This window comes from Rhinopithecus bieti, unplaced genomic scaffold (genome assembly GCF_001698545.2).
Source record: "Rhinopithecus bieti isolate Rb0 unplaced genomic scaffold, ASM169854v2 scaffold_5613, whole genome shotgun sequence".
In the NCBI taxonomy this organism is placed as follows: domain Eukaryota; kingdom Metazoa; phylum Chordata; class Mammalia; order Primates; family Cercopithecidae; genus Rhinopithecus; species Rhinopithecus bieti.
The window spans coordinates 405,728-424,500 of record NW_016804845.1 but is presented as its reverse complement, the minus strand read 5'-3'; the positions used below and the strand labels follow the sequence as shown (position 1 = coordinate 424,500).

General features: G+C 41.1%; 1 protein-coding gene across 1 annotated transcript in view; it reads right to left on the bottom strand.

Annotated features, from left to right (window-relative positions):
- Window positions 1–18,773, bottom strand: part of ADAMTS12 (ADAM metallopeptidase with thrombospondin type 1 motif 12) — a 373,663-nt gene that overhangs the window by 38,915 nt on the left and 315,975 nt on the right. The window contains 1 exon segment of the mRNA XM_017870704.1: window positions 5,979–7,097. Within this exon segment, the coding sequence (XP_017726193.1) occupies window positions 5,979–7,097 (1,119 nt within the window).

Here is an 18,773-nt window from a genome sequence, read left to right as displayed (position 1 = left end):
TAAACCCCAGAAAGTCTGGCTTCAAGGTTTATACCTACTTACAGTGTTAGCTCAGCTTTTATATCAATTACTTAATATTTGAAAACACAATTAAAGGAATGTGCTGTGTCCAGTGGGGCTGTGGACAGACTCCCACAGGCCAGAAGATGGGAGGACATTGCAAGAGCGATTTCAGATCACACCCAAGGAACTTTATAAATCACTTCCCGTTTTAGGGATCAGGAAAAGCTTTGTGTAAGATCAGACTCAAAGCTTGATCCTGAACAGGTAGGATTTAAAAGGGCAGAGGAGAAGGGGAAGGAAATTCCAGGGAGAGGAAGCAGCATGAATAGAGACCCCAGACTGGGAGAGGCAAGAGGTTTAAGGCAACTGAGCTGTTGAAGCTTAGCATGGATGAAGAAAAGTAGGAGGCAGTACGTTTTGAAAGCTTGATTATGTAAGCCTGGGAAGGCTGTTGGATATTGGGTTACAGTAGATTTTATCTGAACAAGTATGAAATGAGGCGATATCAAAGACTTATGTGCAGGAGTTTGGAATGATTAGAATAGCTTTTTGGAGGATGAATTTGGCAGACTGACGTCTTGTGCAACGGTGTGTGGAAAAGATAGGAGAAGGGAGAGGCTGGAGGTGTGTAGACCAGCAAGGAGGCAAGGGCAGGTGTTCTAAGCAGGAGTAGTAACTGAGGTCCTTCACTCTCATCTATTGGGCACCATTGGCATTTGGGACTCAACAATTCTTCCTTATAAGGGACCTTCCTGAATGTCACGAGACTTTTATCATTCATGCCTCTCAGACATTGAATGCTAGTTGCAGCCCCTTCCCCACATTGTTGTAACAAACAAAAGCATCTTCTTTCATCTGTAAATTCCTCCTACCATCAGATTAGAAACCACTGGGCCTTAGACTAACAGAGGACATAAAGAGGAGAGGGCAGGAATGATGAGGTGACACTGACTTGAAAAACGATTACAATTTCTTTTTCTGTAGGACAGAGGAAAATTGATACAAATGGTGATTCTATGGGCTCTAAGATGCGGTGAATGGGAGATAAGTGACTCATTATGGAGAGAGGCAACCCCAAAGAAATAGCTTCAGGAACAGGCAGAAATAAAAATCAAGGACAGTGAGGAACTCAAAACTCAGAGTTTTCATTCTGAACCATGACCTCTCTGACAGTTATTTATTATTATTATTATTATTATTATTATTATTATTATTATTTGAGACAGGGTGTCGCTCTATCACCCAGCCTGGAGTGCAGTGGCTCGAATTTGGCTTACTGCAACCTCTGCCTCCCGGATTCAAGTGTTTCTCATGCCTCAGGCTCCTGAGTAGCTGGGACTACAGGCATGTGCCACCAAGCCTGACTAATTTTTATATTTTTTGTAGAAACAGGGTTTCGCCATGCTGCTCAGGCTCGTCTTGAACTCCTGACCTCAAGTGATCCACCCACCTCAGCCTCCCAGAGTGCTGGGATTACAGGTGTGAGCCATTGTGCTGGCCTTCAGTTCTATTTATTAAACATTTTCTCTCAAAACATGCACAAAGGGAGCAGGCACCACGCCCTGTCACAAGGGGGAACTCCTGCCGAATGCGGAGCTCTGTTCTAGTAATAGTCTTTACAGCTTTGAAAACTCTAGAATCTGAGCCAATATTCTTTTTCCAGCCAAACTGCCAGGAATTAATAGCTGTTAATGGTTCCACAGCTGCTGCCAGGTTTTTTTTTTTTTTTTTTTGGTGAGCTATAATGTATTCAATAATAGTTTATTTCTGTCAAAGTCAGATACTGACGTTTGAGATAGAATTAATTCTTTGTATTTTGATTTATTATAATCAAAATGTGTTAATTAACCTTTGAGCTCAAACAGTAATCATAGTTGATGTGTACTTTATTTTGGCTTAGTTTGCATGGATATAGTAATGTCTCATTAAATCAATTGACATTTATCAATTAATTAACATGTATTAAATATTCTCAAGCCAAAATAATTAAAACACACTTAAATGCCATAATTCCACAACTGCTCTGGGTTTTGGTGATGAATGAAAAGATAAGAGGATGGGGAAAAAAGACTAATATCTGGGTCATCATACAACCATTTTGTTTTTAGAGACAATTTCAGTTCATAGGAGCACCATCCAGCAAACAAAAATTCAAATTAAATAGTTGATTCAAATTGAATAGCCAATGACAGTCAATTCAAACGGAATAGCCAAAAACCCAAATCGAATAGTGGTTCATGCCAATAATCTCAGCACTTCAGGAGGCTGAGGCAGAATTTTGCTTGAGGCCAGGAGTTCCAGACTAGCCTGGTCAACGTAACAAGACTCCTATCTCTGCAAAACATAATAAAAAAATTATCTGGGTGCAGTGGTTGGCACCTGTTCCTATCTACTCGGAAGACTTAGGTGGGAAGACTGCTTGAGCCAAGGAGTTCAGGATTGCGATGAGCTATCATCAAACCACTACACTCCAACCTGGGTGACAGAGTGAGACCCTGTCTCAAAAAAAAGTCAGTGAGTCAGTGACAGACTCCTTCTCTTCTCCTCTCTCTTCTTCCTTCCCCATATCCAATTATTTACAAACCCCAATTTTAAGTTCAAATATATATCAGATATATTTTCCCCTCTTCATCCTGAACATTCTTCTTATAGTTCTCATGCCTCATCTGGACTATTACAATAACCTCCCAATAGGTCAAAATCCTCATTGCTTTGGAATAGGCTCCCTAGAGTCAGCGGCAGAGAGTGCTAGGTATTCGCCATGATCCTCTTTCTTCTTCTGGGCACACAATTGGGTTGCATTTCCCAGCTTCCTTGAGTTTGGTTTGATCTTGTGACCTAGTTCTAGACAATGGAATGTAGGCAGAAGTGATTTGTCCCACTTCAAGGCTTGGGGCATACAACCTCCTGCCGGAGTGCCTCTATGCTCTTTTCCCTTTCTGATTGACTGGGATGGTGTCCCCAGGGCAAATTTGATGATGGGAAGATGGTAGAGCCATTGTCAGCCTGGATTCCCAAATGACTGCACCATCCTCTACCATCAGCACTGCAGACTGGAATCACCTTGTATTGCCACATGACTGATAAGTCAACATCTCTTCTGGTGAGCCATTACTTGTTGGGCTTTATTTGTTACAGAAGCCTAGCCCTCCTAATGTGTGTGAGTGTAGACAAGTGTGATTTCTAATTACATAGGCATACGCACACATGTCATTTGTATTTTAATGGTTCTGATGTCAATCCTACACGTATGCCTTTTATCGCCTACTCTTTCATATTCTGTTTGACCTAGGCTGTTTTATTCTCATGGCCCACAGTGTCATTAATTGTAAGTGCTTTCAGACCTTATCACCATTAACTAAATATCAAAATACAAATTAACTAGTAGCCTCCACTTCCACAACTTGTTTTCTTTGTTTCTCAGTCCACAGAAGCCACACACTATCTAAACCGCGTCGACTGAAGGAAGACAGTAATCCTGCTTATCTGCCCTTTAGGGATACCATGATTTAGGAAGAAAATATATATCTTGAGAGTACTGTTTGACAGGTACTGGCAGGTGCCTCTCCTCAGTGTTCCCTCCGCATTCTGTAGGGCATGCTGAAGCACAAGTAGCTGGACTGCCTTTGGGGGAATCTGAACACTATCACTTCAAAAACACCTAAACAGATCCATTTTGTTTCAAAACATCTAGCCTGGACCCACTGTGGTAATAGAGGGACAATTTGCCCCTGTGAACTCAAGTAACCATGAGTGGCCTCAACGTTATTTTAAATAACTTTCTTGTGAACTATATGATTTTCTCATTTGTCTACCCAAGGTCACCACATAACTGGCATTACTTTCATATGTAATATGACCAAAGAAGAAACAAATAAAATCAAAGACACAGAGGATGGTAATATTTTCTGATTTGCAGAGCCAGGGGTCATGAGTTCTGAAGTCCATCTGTCTGAGTTCAAATCCTCGTAGCTCACAGGTTTGTACGATTCTGGCTAGCCACTTAAATTCTCTCAGCTTCAGTTTCCTTGCCTCTGCAATAGGGAAAATACTACCAATCTCCTGGGACCGTGGTAAGGATTAAATGAGAGAATTTACGCTCATTAGCATAAAATCATGCTTATAAAGCCTGATGCATTCTTAGGAAGAAAACTGATTAGGAAAGAAACAGGACTGAAATGTCAGGAGTCATGAGACCCACTCATCTCCTTCCTTCAACAAATTGGCTTACTGTAAGCATGAAAATCTTCTCTATCTCTGAATCTGAATTCTTTACCTCAATGGAGATGATAAGATGACAGAAAATGTGATAACTCATTTTAGAAATCAAACACAAATCAAAGTGAAAACATAGCTCAAATGCAAACAATTGTAGTATTTAATGCAAGAAATTTTGGAGGTGGTTTGAATTTACCTATTTATTGCTTCTAGTCAATTCCATGACCAATGATGTTGATTAATTTATATGAAAGAATTTTGTATAGTTAAGTTGTCAGTTGGTGCTAAAATCCACTAGAGAGATAGCAGATCAGAGTGGGAAGAGATAGAAGGTTCGTCATCCAATTGTGTCTTCAGAGAAATCAGTTAACTGTTACAAATCTCTTTTTCTATTTGTAAATTGGTATCAGTGAGACACTTACCTACTCATCAGGACCATCAAAAGGGAAAAATAAGAGACTACCTGTGAAAATAGTTTGTAAATTACATGCTTTATAAATTGTTATACTTAAAATTGCTATTTTTATATTAGCTGCTAATAGTTTACTTCCCTTTAGCTGGGGAGATGAGTCACGAAATGTCATAAAAATGCTGAATGATTTGAACATGTGATTACTTTGCCGCAAAGTCCTCTTTTGCATTGTTACATTATACTAACGAGTTTGTATACTGCATATTCAGATTTCAAATAGGTGAGAAATGATTTTGATGCTTCAAAGGATGTAATTAGTTCTAGAAATGGAAAGACAAATATCTAGCCAAATTTCTGGAACATGAAAATAGGGGCTAGCATGATGTCATCATGCTTATTTTCTTCTTCCTCTATATTCTAATTCTTTCAATAAGCCAAAATGAATTTTTTAAATGCAAGCACTCAAACAAACCAAAAGAAAAGGAAAAAAAAAATCACTGATATGGCGAGCTATACAATTGTTTTAACAAGTTTTGTCTTAGGTTTCCATTCTATCTGTGATTACTTCACAATTTTAAACCACGTCTCAAAACTAGGTTTTTTATTGAAATGTGAACTCAGACCTTTTCAGTCATCCTTCATCATAGAATCATTACAGTTTATAGCTGGAAGGAACATTAGAGGTAATCTACACTTGCCTTATCATTCTGTAGGCAAAAAAAAAAAAAAAAAAGGCTCAGAAAGATAGATGAATTTGCCGTGATTACACAGCCAACTGCCCAGGCTTCCTGGCTTAGTTCAGGGTACATTTCAGTATATCTCACTGCATTTGTTCTCCTTCCTTATATATAAATTTTTAGATTCCCTTTCCAATTACATTTTAAGTCAACCACCAAACAGTTGGCACTTGAACATAGACCACCCAGGGGTCTTCACTGGTCAGTTTATGTTTCTCTGTCTTGTATCTCTGACCTCAAAACAGGTTTCTTAAAGATGGGGACTGCATGATGATTTCAAAGGGCTGCACAGACATTATTCTGTGTGATATACACAACAGCCCTATGAAATGTACAAGGCAGGAACTCTCATTTGGTTGTGGCAGGTAGAACCAGATTAAAAGCTAGACAATATATCTATACAACTTCACAAGTTATATAATTTATATATATATTTTTCCATTTGGAGAGTTGGGGGGTAAGGAGGGAGGTGAGGGCATGGTCTGACTGCTTCCTTTTGTTTTCACAGAATATATTTTAATGCAAGTTGATTTTGAAATTTTCACATGAATTTAACACTCCTAGCTTTTTTCCATGTAACACCAGGCCTTGGGTAGGAAGTGTCTTACCTCGCTCCAGTTTCCGACGATCCAGTGTGCAGAGCCATGGTCGTTTGTGAGCTGCTTGTAATTGGAGGCATTCAGCAAAAAGCCCTCGGCAATCAGACTTGTTGCATCCTCCTCAGTCAGGACTGGTTCAGTACTTTCTGTTTGATTCATGTCGTTTGGAAGTTTCAGATGGTTATGGTTTGCTGTCTTTCCTGAGGGTTCTGGCTGGTGGTCTCCTCCCAGAGGGAGTAGAGTGTCAGCTGGCTTTTCAGTAACCATCCCCTCAACTCTGGGTGTCCCAGTTGTGGGAGTACTGGGCCTTTGGCTGGGGAGCAGTCCTTCCATCACTGTGCTGAAGGGTGGCCACGGGGACTCCCCACTGAGATCTGGTGTCAGTGGAGGTGCAAGTGGCATTTCTGTACTTTCCACTGGAGCGTCATTTCCAGGTACTCTGATCTTGGTCCATATTACAGGGTTGCTTTCATCTTTGCCCTCAGGCTGTTCCCTGTCTTCCCCTGAGCCACTGTGAATCTCCATTTCTGGACCTTTGGTCAAGGTATTGTAAAATGGAGTCACAGGCCAAGTCATAGGGTTGCGGGAAGATGACAAGTCAGAACCACTTGTTGTAGCTACAAGGCCTCCCTCCCATGTAGGACCAGCATCTGAACTGGAAACATTTTCCTCACTTGGCTGAATGCTCACGGATTGGGAAGTGAGGATGGGCTGAGAAGTGCTTCCAGTGGAAATGAGATAGCGAGAGCTCAGCTCAGGTTGGGTTGAGCTATCTTGCCACTGTTTCCCACCCATGTCTCCTTCTTTGGAGGCTGTGATAGGACGAGGGCTGCTGATTGCTGCAGGGCTTGTGCTCATAGACTCAGGCCCTATGGGTGTGGTCAGCATTCTGGGCCTGGATGTAGGTAGAGGGACGGGCTTTACGGGGTCCTGCTCAGGTGTTGGTGGGTTTTTTTCATTGGAAATAGTGCCTTTGTTGGGTTTCAGACCTCTCCGGCTAGACGGGCATTGCTGGAGGCCACACAGAGCCCGGCTGTTGGGTTTCCTTGTCACATCGCAAGGTTCATCATGGTTCTTGGCACATGTGACACTGCGAATCCGCACTCCACCACCACAGGAAACAGAACACTAGAAGAGAGAAACAGCTGTTAGTCTGGTGAGAGAAGATGCTTTTGTTCTCATGTTCAGGTCTATAACAGATCAAAACAGGCCTGATGGAAACCGAACTATGCAGCTAAAATTGTCTGCTATCTCTACATTTGGTTTCTGTGCTCTTTCAGTTTTCCATGGAAATATGTATATCCTGGAGACCAGCTGGGACTCAGTCTCAACCATTTATTCTTCACAAACTGAAAATGTAAACCATGACGTAGTCAAACTACATTTCTTTTGGGCTGTGAACCATGGATGGTGGGATCCACAATGAGTGTAATGGTTTACACAAGTCGCCACATCTTTTAAAGAGCTAGTAAGTCACATTGTCTCTTTTCTGGGATTGTGATTTTATTAAATTAATATATAATGTGTGCATATTCTCTGGAATATGAAATTCGGTATAAGGAACCTTTCCCTTTATATTTGGAAAGCAACCATCATAACTCACACATTTTCCCCAGGTACCTTAAGCTCCATTTTCACTTGCCTGTGGCAGGTGGAATCACATTAAAAGCTAGATAATCACCATACTCACACATGTGCATAGATGTAAGACCTACTCTAAAATTTAAAGGTACATAGTTAATCAAAGGTAGGAAATAGCCCTTCCCAAGGAGTTAGTTGAATCCCTCAGCATGGCACTGAGGTATACATTGGGGTACTGGTAGGGGCCCCTCCCCAATGTTCCCTCCATATTCTGTATGCCACGCTGAAGTCCAAGCAGCTAGACTGCCTTTGGGGGAATCCTAACGGAATGGGCCTTCCTCAGGATACATGGTAAAGAATGTTCATTGCATCAATTTCAACACATGTGGATGGCAGATACGGAGTTGCTATAAAACATGAAATGTCTAAATATTTTGAAAAATCCATGCTTTTACCAAACAGTTCCATTTTTAGCTTCTCTTTCCAATGGCATTTGAAGTCAACCACCAAACAGTTGGCACTTGAACACAGACCACCCAGGGGTCTTCTCTGGTCATTTTACATTTCTCTGTCATGTATCCCTGACCTCAAAGCAGGTTTCTTAAGGATGGGGACCGCATAATGATTTCAGAGGGCTGCACAGACATTATTCTGTGTGACATACATGATGTCCCTATGAGATATACAAGGAAGGAACTGTTATTCTGCCTTCCACAAGTGAGTAACCTGAGACCCAGGAACTCACTTGAAAGGCAGCAAGTCCGCTGTAGAATAAGCATTAGCTTTATTTATTTATTTTTTATTTTATTTTATTTTATTTTTGAGACAGAATCTCGCTCTGTCACCCAGGCTGGAGTGCAGTGGCGCGATCTCGGCTCACTGCAAGCTCTGTCTTCCGTGTTCACACCATTCTCCCGCCTCAGCCTACCGAGTAGCTGGGACTACAGGCGCCAGCCACCACACCCGGCTAATTTTTTTGTATTTGTAGTACAGACGGGTTTCACCGTGTTAGCCAGGATGGTCTCAGTCTCCTGAGCTCATGATCCTCCCGCCTTGGCCTCCCAAAGTGCTGGGATTACAGGCGTGAGTCATCGTGCGCAGCCAGCATTAGATTTATTTTTACCCCCATCCCCAAACCTAGCGCAACACACTGTACAAGTAGCTGTCCATGGAGTTCACTCAGGGACTTTTGATTTATGAAAAGCTACCCAAAAGCAGGAACTGTTTTTTATTCGTAATGGAATTCCAGGATAGTTCTGAGGACACAGTGATCACCTTGTACATATTAATTAAGTGACTCTTTTACCTGAAAAAAAAATCAGGAATGGAAAAATTCTCACTCATGAGCTTCTGCATTTAGTTTAAGGTCCTTGCCTTCTCAAGTTCTATTTTCAATTTTCTCTAAGTAGGAACATAATATTGACATAGAAACTTCTCCTTTATTTTGTTTCAATCAAACGTAATCACTCACTGATATATAACGGCTCTGTGAAATCAGCTCTTTTGAAAAGCAGGAGATGCTGTGAGCACAGGAGAATGTACAGCTGAAGGAGTGTCCAACTGTGGATTTGGACCCAACCAGTGAAGCTGCTGACTTAAGATATCCACAAAATATTAAAACAAGTTGCTCCAAGATGGAACTTTCAGGTTTGTTTTGAAATAATAATAAAAATAATTTGGGCGGAAATGATGCTTAATGCACACTCATTTCCTACCAAGGTGGCGGCTACCAACTGCAAGTATCGGAGACCAACAGGGAGGGAACAGTCTCTTCTGGCAGGGTCCATGACTCACTTCTCCCTGGACCTGGAAAGGGAAGGCAGGAGGTATTTATCTTCCTGATGTGCTGCATTGTTTCTTCCCTTCTTGTGTAGGAGGATACTCTGTGCTCCATCTATTTTAGTCATGCGGAGTACTTCTCCATTTGTTACATTCTAATCTGAACTTCTTGGATTTTCAAATCCCCACTTTGTAAAATTTATCAGTTTTGTATGTGTGAACACATTTCCATGCTGGCTGCCTCAGGCAGGCTCAGTCTTGAGAGCTGACTGATAACTGAGATCCCAGCTACTGCCAACTCTTCTCAGGCAGCAGGTGACCCTCTTTTGGCTTTCCTTTCCATGAAGTATTAGACTAGATAGTGACATAATAGGAAACGCTTCTATTTTTCTTTTCTTTCTCTTCTTTCTCTTTTCTTTTGGTTTGTTTTGACTTGAAATGTTGCTAATATCTCTAAAGAAGTTAGCTTTACTTATACACTTTTACAAAAATTCTTAAAATGCAAAATTATAGGGGCATATTCCCTCTACCTCCCCAGTGAACTATGAAGTAAAAAAAAAAAAAAAAAAAAAAAAAAAAAAAAAAAAAACTATAAAACCTCTGAGAAATACCTTAAATTCCCCGATCTATCATATTAACTCCCTGCATGATTCAGTGACTAAGTCAGCTTCCTCACCTGGAAACAGAGACAGCAGCACCTACCTTTGCAGGCTACTGTGCGGATTACCCTCAACAATAGGCTTAACAGAGGTGGCATAATATATGAAGACAATTAGTGATTGAAAGCTATTATTATCACTGTTCTAATAATGATGCTGATAATAACAATAGTGATCACAACAAAAGGCTTGGGGTTCCCCAATTTCCACTGCTCTTGTGGGTGACACACAGAACTGTCTCATCAGGGAGGTGTGAAGTGAGCAGCTGTCTTGGTGAGGTGAGTGCAGGCACATGTCTACAAGATACTGTGGAGACCCACACACCCCCTAATGGTTTACTGCTGGATGTTTTTAGATTCAGATTTCCTAAAGCTAACAGATGGATATGTGGTTTTCAAATTTACAAATAACAAGAACTAAGTAATCTTACTGATGGTGTGAATTTGCTCAACCTAAAAGAGTAAGGCAGGAGTAAAGAATAGCTACTGTAGCCAGGCGCGGTGGCTCAAGCCTGTAATCCCAGCACTTTGGGAGGCTGAGACGGGCGGATCACGAGGTCAGGAGATCGAGATCATCCTGGCTAACATGGTGAAACCCCGTCTCTACTAAAAAAAATACAAAAAACTAGCCGGGCGAGGTGGCGGGCGCCTGTAGTCCCAGCTACTCCGGAGGCTGAGGCAGGAGAACGGTGTAAACCCGGGAGGCAGAGCTTGCAGTGAGCTGAGATCCGGCCACTACACTCCAGCCCAGGCGACAGAGTGGGACTCTGTCTCAAAAAAAAAGCTACTGTAGTAGTTTGTTTTCATGTTGCTATAAAGAAATACCAAGATGGGGAAATTTATAAAGGAAAAAGGTTTAACTGACTCACAGTTCTGCATAGGTGGGGAGGCCTCAGGGAACTTACAATCATGGTAGAAGAGGAAGCAAACACGTCCTTCTTCACATGGTGACAGGAGAGAGAAGTGCAGAGTGAAGAAGGGGAAAGCCCCTTATAAAGCCATCAGATCTCAAGGGAACTCACTGTCACAAGAACAGCATGGGGGAACTGCTCCCATAATCCAATCATTCCCCATGAGGTCCCTCCCTCAACACATGGGGATTACAATTTTGATTACCACTCAAAATGAGATTTGGGTGGGGACACAGAGACAGACCATTTCAGCTATCTAGCTGGTTGCTGAGTTAAAATACATTAGATTTTAATATTTTGAAACAGAAGATGGTTCTTGAAGAGGAGTTCCAAGTAGCAGCCTAACGGTTACATGTGGCCCACTGACATGTATTCTTTGACTTGCTCAATCTTAAAACCCACCAATCTACCAACCAACCAACCAACAAAACACGAAAACCAAAATAGTAGCCAACATTTTAAAAATTAGAAATTTTATGTTAATAAAATTCCTGATTTTTAACTTCTCTTGGAAAAGCTGATGATCTCATCTATAGTTCTCATTCCCAAATAGCAACCCAAAACCTGATTAATGAAGACCTGGGATCTGGGAGTTTATATGTCCCTCAGTGCACCAACCTTTCATCTACCTCTACTTTTCTTAGCCAGCAGACGCTGAATCTTCCAAATAACCCACGATTGCCATTCCTTAGTTCTGGGGCACAGTATGCCCAGCTGGACAGTATTAGCTGTCTGCCAAGCTTATTGGGCCTGAATACAAACTTGCCTTTTCGCCTAGTCACTGCAGAACAGGCATTGCTGCTTTGTATTCAACTCCACGCTTCTTCCAGTACATCTTCCAACTGTGTTAATCTCCTCAGGATCTGTCAAGCTCTACAGATGAGATAAATGCAGTACACAACACCACACTCCAAACCCATCTCAATTGGTAGCTTCAGAATTCTCCAAAACAACTTCAGCTATGATTATCGTATGCCCTTACCTCGTAATTTTGAACCCTGGACTATGCAAGCAGCATGTCAACCTGTTAACCTGCTCTCTAGGAGTCATTTTGCTCTCACTTGTCACCATCCTGGATACAGGTTTCTTGTGGGGGAACCCACTGAGAAAGGGGTTTGCTGCCAAATTTATCAACTCCACCAACCTGTGGTCCACTGTTGGGGGTGAGGAGGCTCACAACTGGCACTGAGCTGTAGTGCTGAGAAAGAGTTTATTCGAAAACACAGTCGGAATTTATCAGAGGGTTTGGGCTAAAGGGCTGAGTAGAGAAACAGTGAATACTTTGGGCATTAAAACATTGAATGCACAATCTCAGAAATTTATAAATGAATAATTAGCTCTCATACAAACACCAGCTTTGAAAACAAGCTAAAACACATAGGTATCTGTTTTGGGTTGAATTGTGTCCCTCTCAAAAAAGATATGTCAAAATCCCAATGCCCCCAATCTCAGAATGTGATCTTATTTGGAGAAAGGATCTTTAAAAAGGTAATCAAGTTACAAGAAGGTCATTAGGTTGGGCCTAGTGGTATCCATATCAAAAGGGGAATCTGAACGCAGTGATCACAGGCAGGTAGAATGTCATCTGAAGATGAAGGCAGAGGTTGGAGTGATGCATTTACAAGCCAATGAGCACCAAAGATTGACATCAAACCACCAGAAGCTGGGAGAAAGGCATGGAGCAAATCGCCCTCCCAGCTTTCAGAAGGAATTCATTTTGCCAACACCTTGACCTTGATTTTGTAGCTTCTGCAGATGTGAGACAATAAATTCCTGTTATTTAATCTGCCCAGTTTGTGGTACTTCGTTAGGGCAGCCCTCGGGAACTGAGACAGTAGCCTAGGTAATTAAAACAAATCAGACCTGATGAGGACAATCAACATAGCTCTCAGCTGGTTTTTTGTAAGTAGTTGTTGCAAAAAGAGGTGCCCATATCTGTTCTCCACAAACCCTGGCCAAGCACAGGCTACTGATGCCTGGGAAGAACTGAGATGTTGACACTAATGACACTCCACACCAAAAGAGGGAGTGACAAGGTCAGAATATCAGGTGACCAGCCCCACAGGAGTGCCTGGAATTGGGGAATCCAGAGGGTCAGCGACTCTCAAAAATGTCCTTATCCCTCCATGCTCTCTCTTCCCTCAGGTGGCAGGGATTTCACGAGTCTAGCTTTGCTTCCCACTTAGCAATAGACATAGCATTGCCTTTTGAGCCACGCCTTCTGTCCCAAGAGCCAGAGACAGCTCATTTGTGAACATCGGCATTCGGTCTATTTGGTTACTCTGCATTCCAACACCCCTGTGATGAGCTTTGTACTATATCGATTCTCAGTACCTTGGTTAAGTGAATGTTTTGTTTGTGTGTTTTTGTCAGGCACAGGAAGGGTCGGTTAAAGATCTTCCCAGACTCTTGGTGTGTCTGCTTTTAAAGCCTCCACCAATGTCCTGTCAAATATATTCAAATGTATTTCTCATCTCAAGTAAAATGTAACTTTTGCTATAAAAAAATTTGAATTTTTTTTTTCCATTTCACTTTTTAAAAATGTTTATGCGTACATAGTAGGTATATATATTTATGGGGTACATGAGATGTTTTGATGCCGGCATGCAATGTGAAATAAGCACATCATAGAGAATGTGGTATCCATCCCCTCAAGCTTTTATCCTTCCAGTTACAAACAATCTAATTATACCCTTTAAGTTATTTTAAAATGTGTAATTAAGTTATTATTAACTATAGTCATCTCATTGTGCTATCAAATAGTAGGTCTTATTCATTCTTTCTATTTTTTTGTACCCATTAATCATCCCCACCTTCCCTGCAAACTCTCACTACTGTTTCTAGCCTCTAGTAACCATCCTTTCACTCTCTATGTCCGTAAGTTCAATTGTTTTGATGTTTAGAGTCCTAAAATAAGTGAGAACATGCAATATTTCTCTTTCGGTGCCTGGCTTATTTCACTTCACATAATGATCTTCAGTTTATCCACGTTGTTGCAAATGACTGAATCTCACTCATTTCTGTGGCTGAACAGTACTCCATCATGTATAGGTACCACATTTTCTTTATCTGTTCATCTGTTGAGGGACACTTAGGTTGTTTCCAAATCTTAGCTATTGTAAACAGTGCTGCAACAAACATAGGAGTGCAGATATCTCTTTGATAGACTGGTTTCCTTTCCTTTTGGTATATACCCAGCAGTGGGATTGCTGGATCACGTGGTAGCTTAACTTTCACCTTTTTGAGGAACCTCCAAACTGTTCTCCACAGTGGTTAAACTATTTACATTCCTACCAACAGCGTACGAGGGGTCCCTTTTCTCCACATCCTCATCAGCATTTGTTTTTGCCGTCTTTTGGATGTAAGCCATTTTAACTGGGGTAAAAATGGTATCTCATTATAGTTTTGATATGCATTTCTCTGATGATAATGATGTTGAGCACATTTTCATATGCCTGTTTGCCACGAGTATGCCTTCTTTGGAGAAATGTCTATTCAAACCTTTTGCGAAAGGCTGTATCTTTTTCCTGCGCTTTTGAAGTTATTCAGGGATGGCAACATTTAATTTTGGGGAAGCTCTGATTTCTCAGCAATCGTTATGCACAGTCTGAAATTCCAACAGAATGAGAAAAGCCAGCCTGCAAATCATTTCCAAACACAAAACATTTCTTACGAATACTAAAAACTGTCATATTGCTACATTTTGCAGATATCTGAGACGTAGTATGGCAAAGTATATATTCAGAGTGGACACTGTGCTGCCTGCATTCAAATCCTGGCTCCATGTGACTTTGGACAAATTTCTAAATGTTTCTATGCCTCAGTTTCTTCACTTGTATTAATAAAATGGGGCTCAATAAGTCATGGTGAAGATTAAATGTGCTAATACCCATAAAAGTACTTAATAGATACATACATAATACATAGTAATAATGCATACAAAATGCTTGGTATGTATTTGCTATTAATATGTAATTAAATATTGATTTCTGATTTTGTAGGGTCCTTTTGTTTTTATAGAAGCAATGCATGAGGTTTTTTTTCAGGTCTCAAATAGTTGTGCAGGCCCTTGAAAAATCTGCAGGCCAGAAGCACTGCACTTACAGTGTTTCATGCATAAAATGAATGAGCTCCTTGAGCTCAGGGAGGGGCCTGAGCTCCCTGAGTGAAAACTTACGGGGCCACAGATCAGTTCCTTCAGCACATTTGGGTACAACTGATTGAACAAGGTTTGCAAAATCAGATTAGCATGGAAAATAGACTTTTGCCTTCTTGTCTGATAATAATTTAGTGAACACTTACTATTTACCAGGCACTATGCTAAGTGTTTGCATGAATTATCTTCTTCAATTCTTACAATAATCCTATGTTTCTCAATGACAACAGGCTAGGAGAGAATTAACACTGGCTCAAGGCCACACAATTAGAGATTGCCAGGGCTGGAAAACCTAGAAAAATTATCACCCATCATTACATTAGTCTAATTAATAGGAGAAATAACATGTTGGTTTATAGTTGAGGAAACTGAGGTCCTATAAGGAAAAATCATTTTCCGAAGACTGTATAACATGCAATACAAGTTTATGCAATACAAGACCAGAACTAAGATGGTTCTCTGCGATCTCAGCCAGGACTCTTCCTACTTCCCTTTCTGCCAAGGATGCACTAATCAAACATTTATTAAGTACATGGTGGTTATCCATGCATCCATCCATCCATCCATCCATCCATCCATCCATCCATCCAAGGAAAAAGATGGCACAGCTTTTTACAAAGTATCTGACTGAATCATTCTCTAGTTATATCCTTGGAGTCATTATTACAAATCTCATATAATTTTGGCAAGTTATTTTAAAGCTCTCGTTGGGGGTACCACGGGTGTCTCTTGAAGAAGTGGTACCCTTCCATCTATCAGATAGAAAGAATTATGGAACCCACTGGGCTGCCCTTGTTGCCCTGGTTGTCTGGATGCACTGGGTTAAACTGAAAGCTTCATCAAAATAACCCTATTATTCTCAGGTTTAGCATGTTGCTCTCTGCTCCCAGGTATGGCTACAACTTCCAGTTCACCACTTCAATGTCCACAGCCCTTTTATTGTAAACTGCCTGAAAAGCCTTTGGAAAGGAAAACTGTATAAATAAACACACACATCCTGGCTTCTGGAGTGTCCTGTTTGCCACACATACACATTTGAACCCAGGAAGCCATGCTCTAGGGACTGTGCCCCTCACTACTAGACTGGCTGCCTCTCACAAGGCATGCCCCTGAAATGGTGTATCTGGGAAGCAAGAGAGCCACAATAACTTTGATACCTGGTCTCTATTTACAATAAATAGAGTTCCCTTCTTTACCCTCTAAGTCCACAAAGTAGGGTGAGCAAAACCAGGATAAGATTCTTGGTAAAACCTGAGATTGGAGGTGGGAGTCAGGTATCTAGAACATAAGCTTAGAGAAAAGGGGCTGGTCACAGGGGGCAGGAAAGCCTGCCTGGGGCAGCAGGGGAGAGAACTCCCCTTTCTGATTCCTGCTGGAACAGGGAGGAGTGTACTGACCTGGCACAGCTGGGCCCACTCTTCCCTTACTGCTTGAGTTGGTGGAGTGCTTTGATAGGGAAGGGAGCTCATGAATGTACTTTCTCTTTCTTCTCTCTTAGGTTAACCCAGAGAAGGCCATTTTATAGCAATCTAGAAGGCTGTCAGTTCTTGGGCCTTTTGGATCAGTAACCTTACAGTTTTAGACCATCCACAGTGACCCAAATGACACAGTGCAGACCAAATGATGGCTGGAGCACTATCCTGCTTCAAATAATGTTGTTCTCCAGACAAAATCTAGACAATAAATACTGCCTGCCAAGAATCGCTATGTCATCTCTCTTTAAAAAAAGTATCTGGGCATAGTTAGAATGTCAAAGACATTTCATCATACTCCAGCAAAGTTCATTAGAAGGTTATTAGTAAGACAGCAGAGACAAGAAAGGAAGACCCGTTTGATGAATATTTTGATACTGATTTAACTAAAAGCACTCCAATGACGTCTTCTGAATGACGGCATTGGCCCAGCCTTTCTGCTCAGCTCTGTCAAGTGGAAGCTAGAAACTGTCCATGTGTGGTCCATTGACTATGCAATGGCTGCATACGGAACCACAGACCTGAGTGCTTCTTACATCATGCCAACTTTTTGGTCTCTTGTTCTCCAGTTAAGACAGGTTACTACGCTTCCCATAAACATGAACACAATAAGAACTCCTCAGCCAAATCTGTAATTGCAGTCCTCTGAAAAAGCATTAAGATGTTGGCAATTAGTAAATTCTACATGACAAGAATTATTAACAGTTTTGGATGCAGCCAACACATTTTTGGCAAACAGATTTAATAGGCCAGTCACAATACTCTATTCAGCCTTATTTTGACAACACTGTAATTTACAGAAACCTAGGTTGTGGTGGACTAATAAGGCAGGACAGCCAAATGCTGTGATTATACTCCTCCAGGAATAGCAAAAAGAATGTTTGGTTTATCACTGATGTGTGTACATACATTGGTGAGTGAATCAGTAATACACCCATATTTGTATGTAGGTATATTTCTTTACATGCATACCTTTGTCCTTCCTTTCCTTTCTTTCCTTTTTTTCTTTTTCTTTTCTGGATCCTATCTCTCCCACTGGATGGAAGTTCTTACCATCTAGGGACTATACTTTCTGTTTCTTTTCTTTTCTTTTTTTTAATTTCACCTAGATGCCCAAGACAACATCCTGTACAGATTCAGAAGGTAAATAAACCTAAACTGTGACATAAGCTAATAAAAGGGAGTCTTGGAAATAAGGTTTCATCAAAGCTGCTGTATTTAAATGAATGTTTTGCTTTCAAATAGGTATCTTCAGAGATGGTACCTTTGCTTAGACACATTTTAGAATTCTTCTTTCAGAGCAGGTGCAAAGCAATCTGTCACATATTTATAATCAAATATTTTTTAAACACAAACATTTTGATCTCATTATTCATTTATCCATCAGGCCCCATTCTAATCGGCTTTCTGTGGCATTCTCCTGAATCAGATATTCTCCATTTTCTCCTGAGTCCTCATAGGAGTTCCTAAAATATCCTGAGCAATGGTGACATTATTGTTATTATTATTTTGAGACAGAGTCTCACTTTCTCAACCAGGCTGGAGTACAGTGTCATGATATCAGTTCACTACAGTCTCGATCTCCCAGGCTTAAGTGATCCTCCTGCCTCAGCCCCCCAAGTAGCTGGGACTACAGGCATGCCACCATGCCAGGCTAATTGTATTTTCAATAGAGATAGGGTTTCATCATGTTGCTTAGGCTGGTCTCAAACTCCTAAGCTCAAGTGATCCTCCTGCCTCGGCCTCTGAAAGTGCTGGGATTACAGGTGCCTGGCCAGTGGTAGCATTATTATGGAAGCATATGGCTATTCAAGGAAGTTTTTAAGATAAAGTCAGCATCCATCTCTAAACACTGGCCTGTTAATTTTTAAAAAACATGTACTTCCTAGTTATTCCTTAGGTTATTCACTGAACTGCATATAGGGAAGCAGAGCTGAGGCCCTTGGAGACTTTGGGGCCCTCCACTAATAACTGGGAACATGACAAGGCCTGACAAAACCAGATGCCAAAGTGACCCAAAGAAAATTAAAGCCTGGGAGAGCTTTTCATAACCTTCCAGCTTACTGATTTTCAATTATAGTCAGATAATTAGATCAAATTAATTTGGGGAAAATGCAACATTCATCTGAACTTATGTGTCTGATAATAGATGTTATAAACCTTGGTCTGGTTTGGCCTTGACACATGGTGAACAGACGGATAATTTGAGGGGATTTTTCTTAGTGTCAAGTGACACTCTTTTGGTTT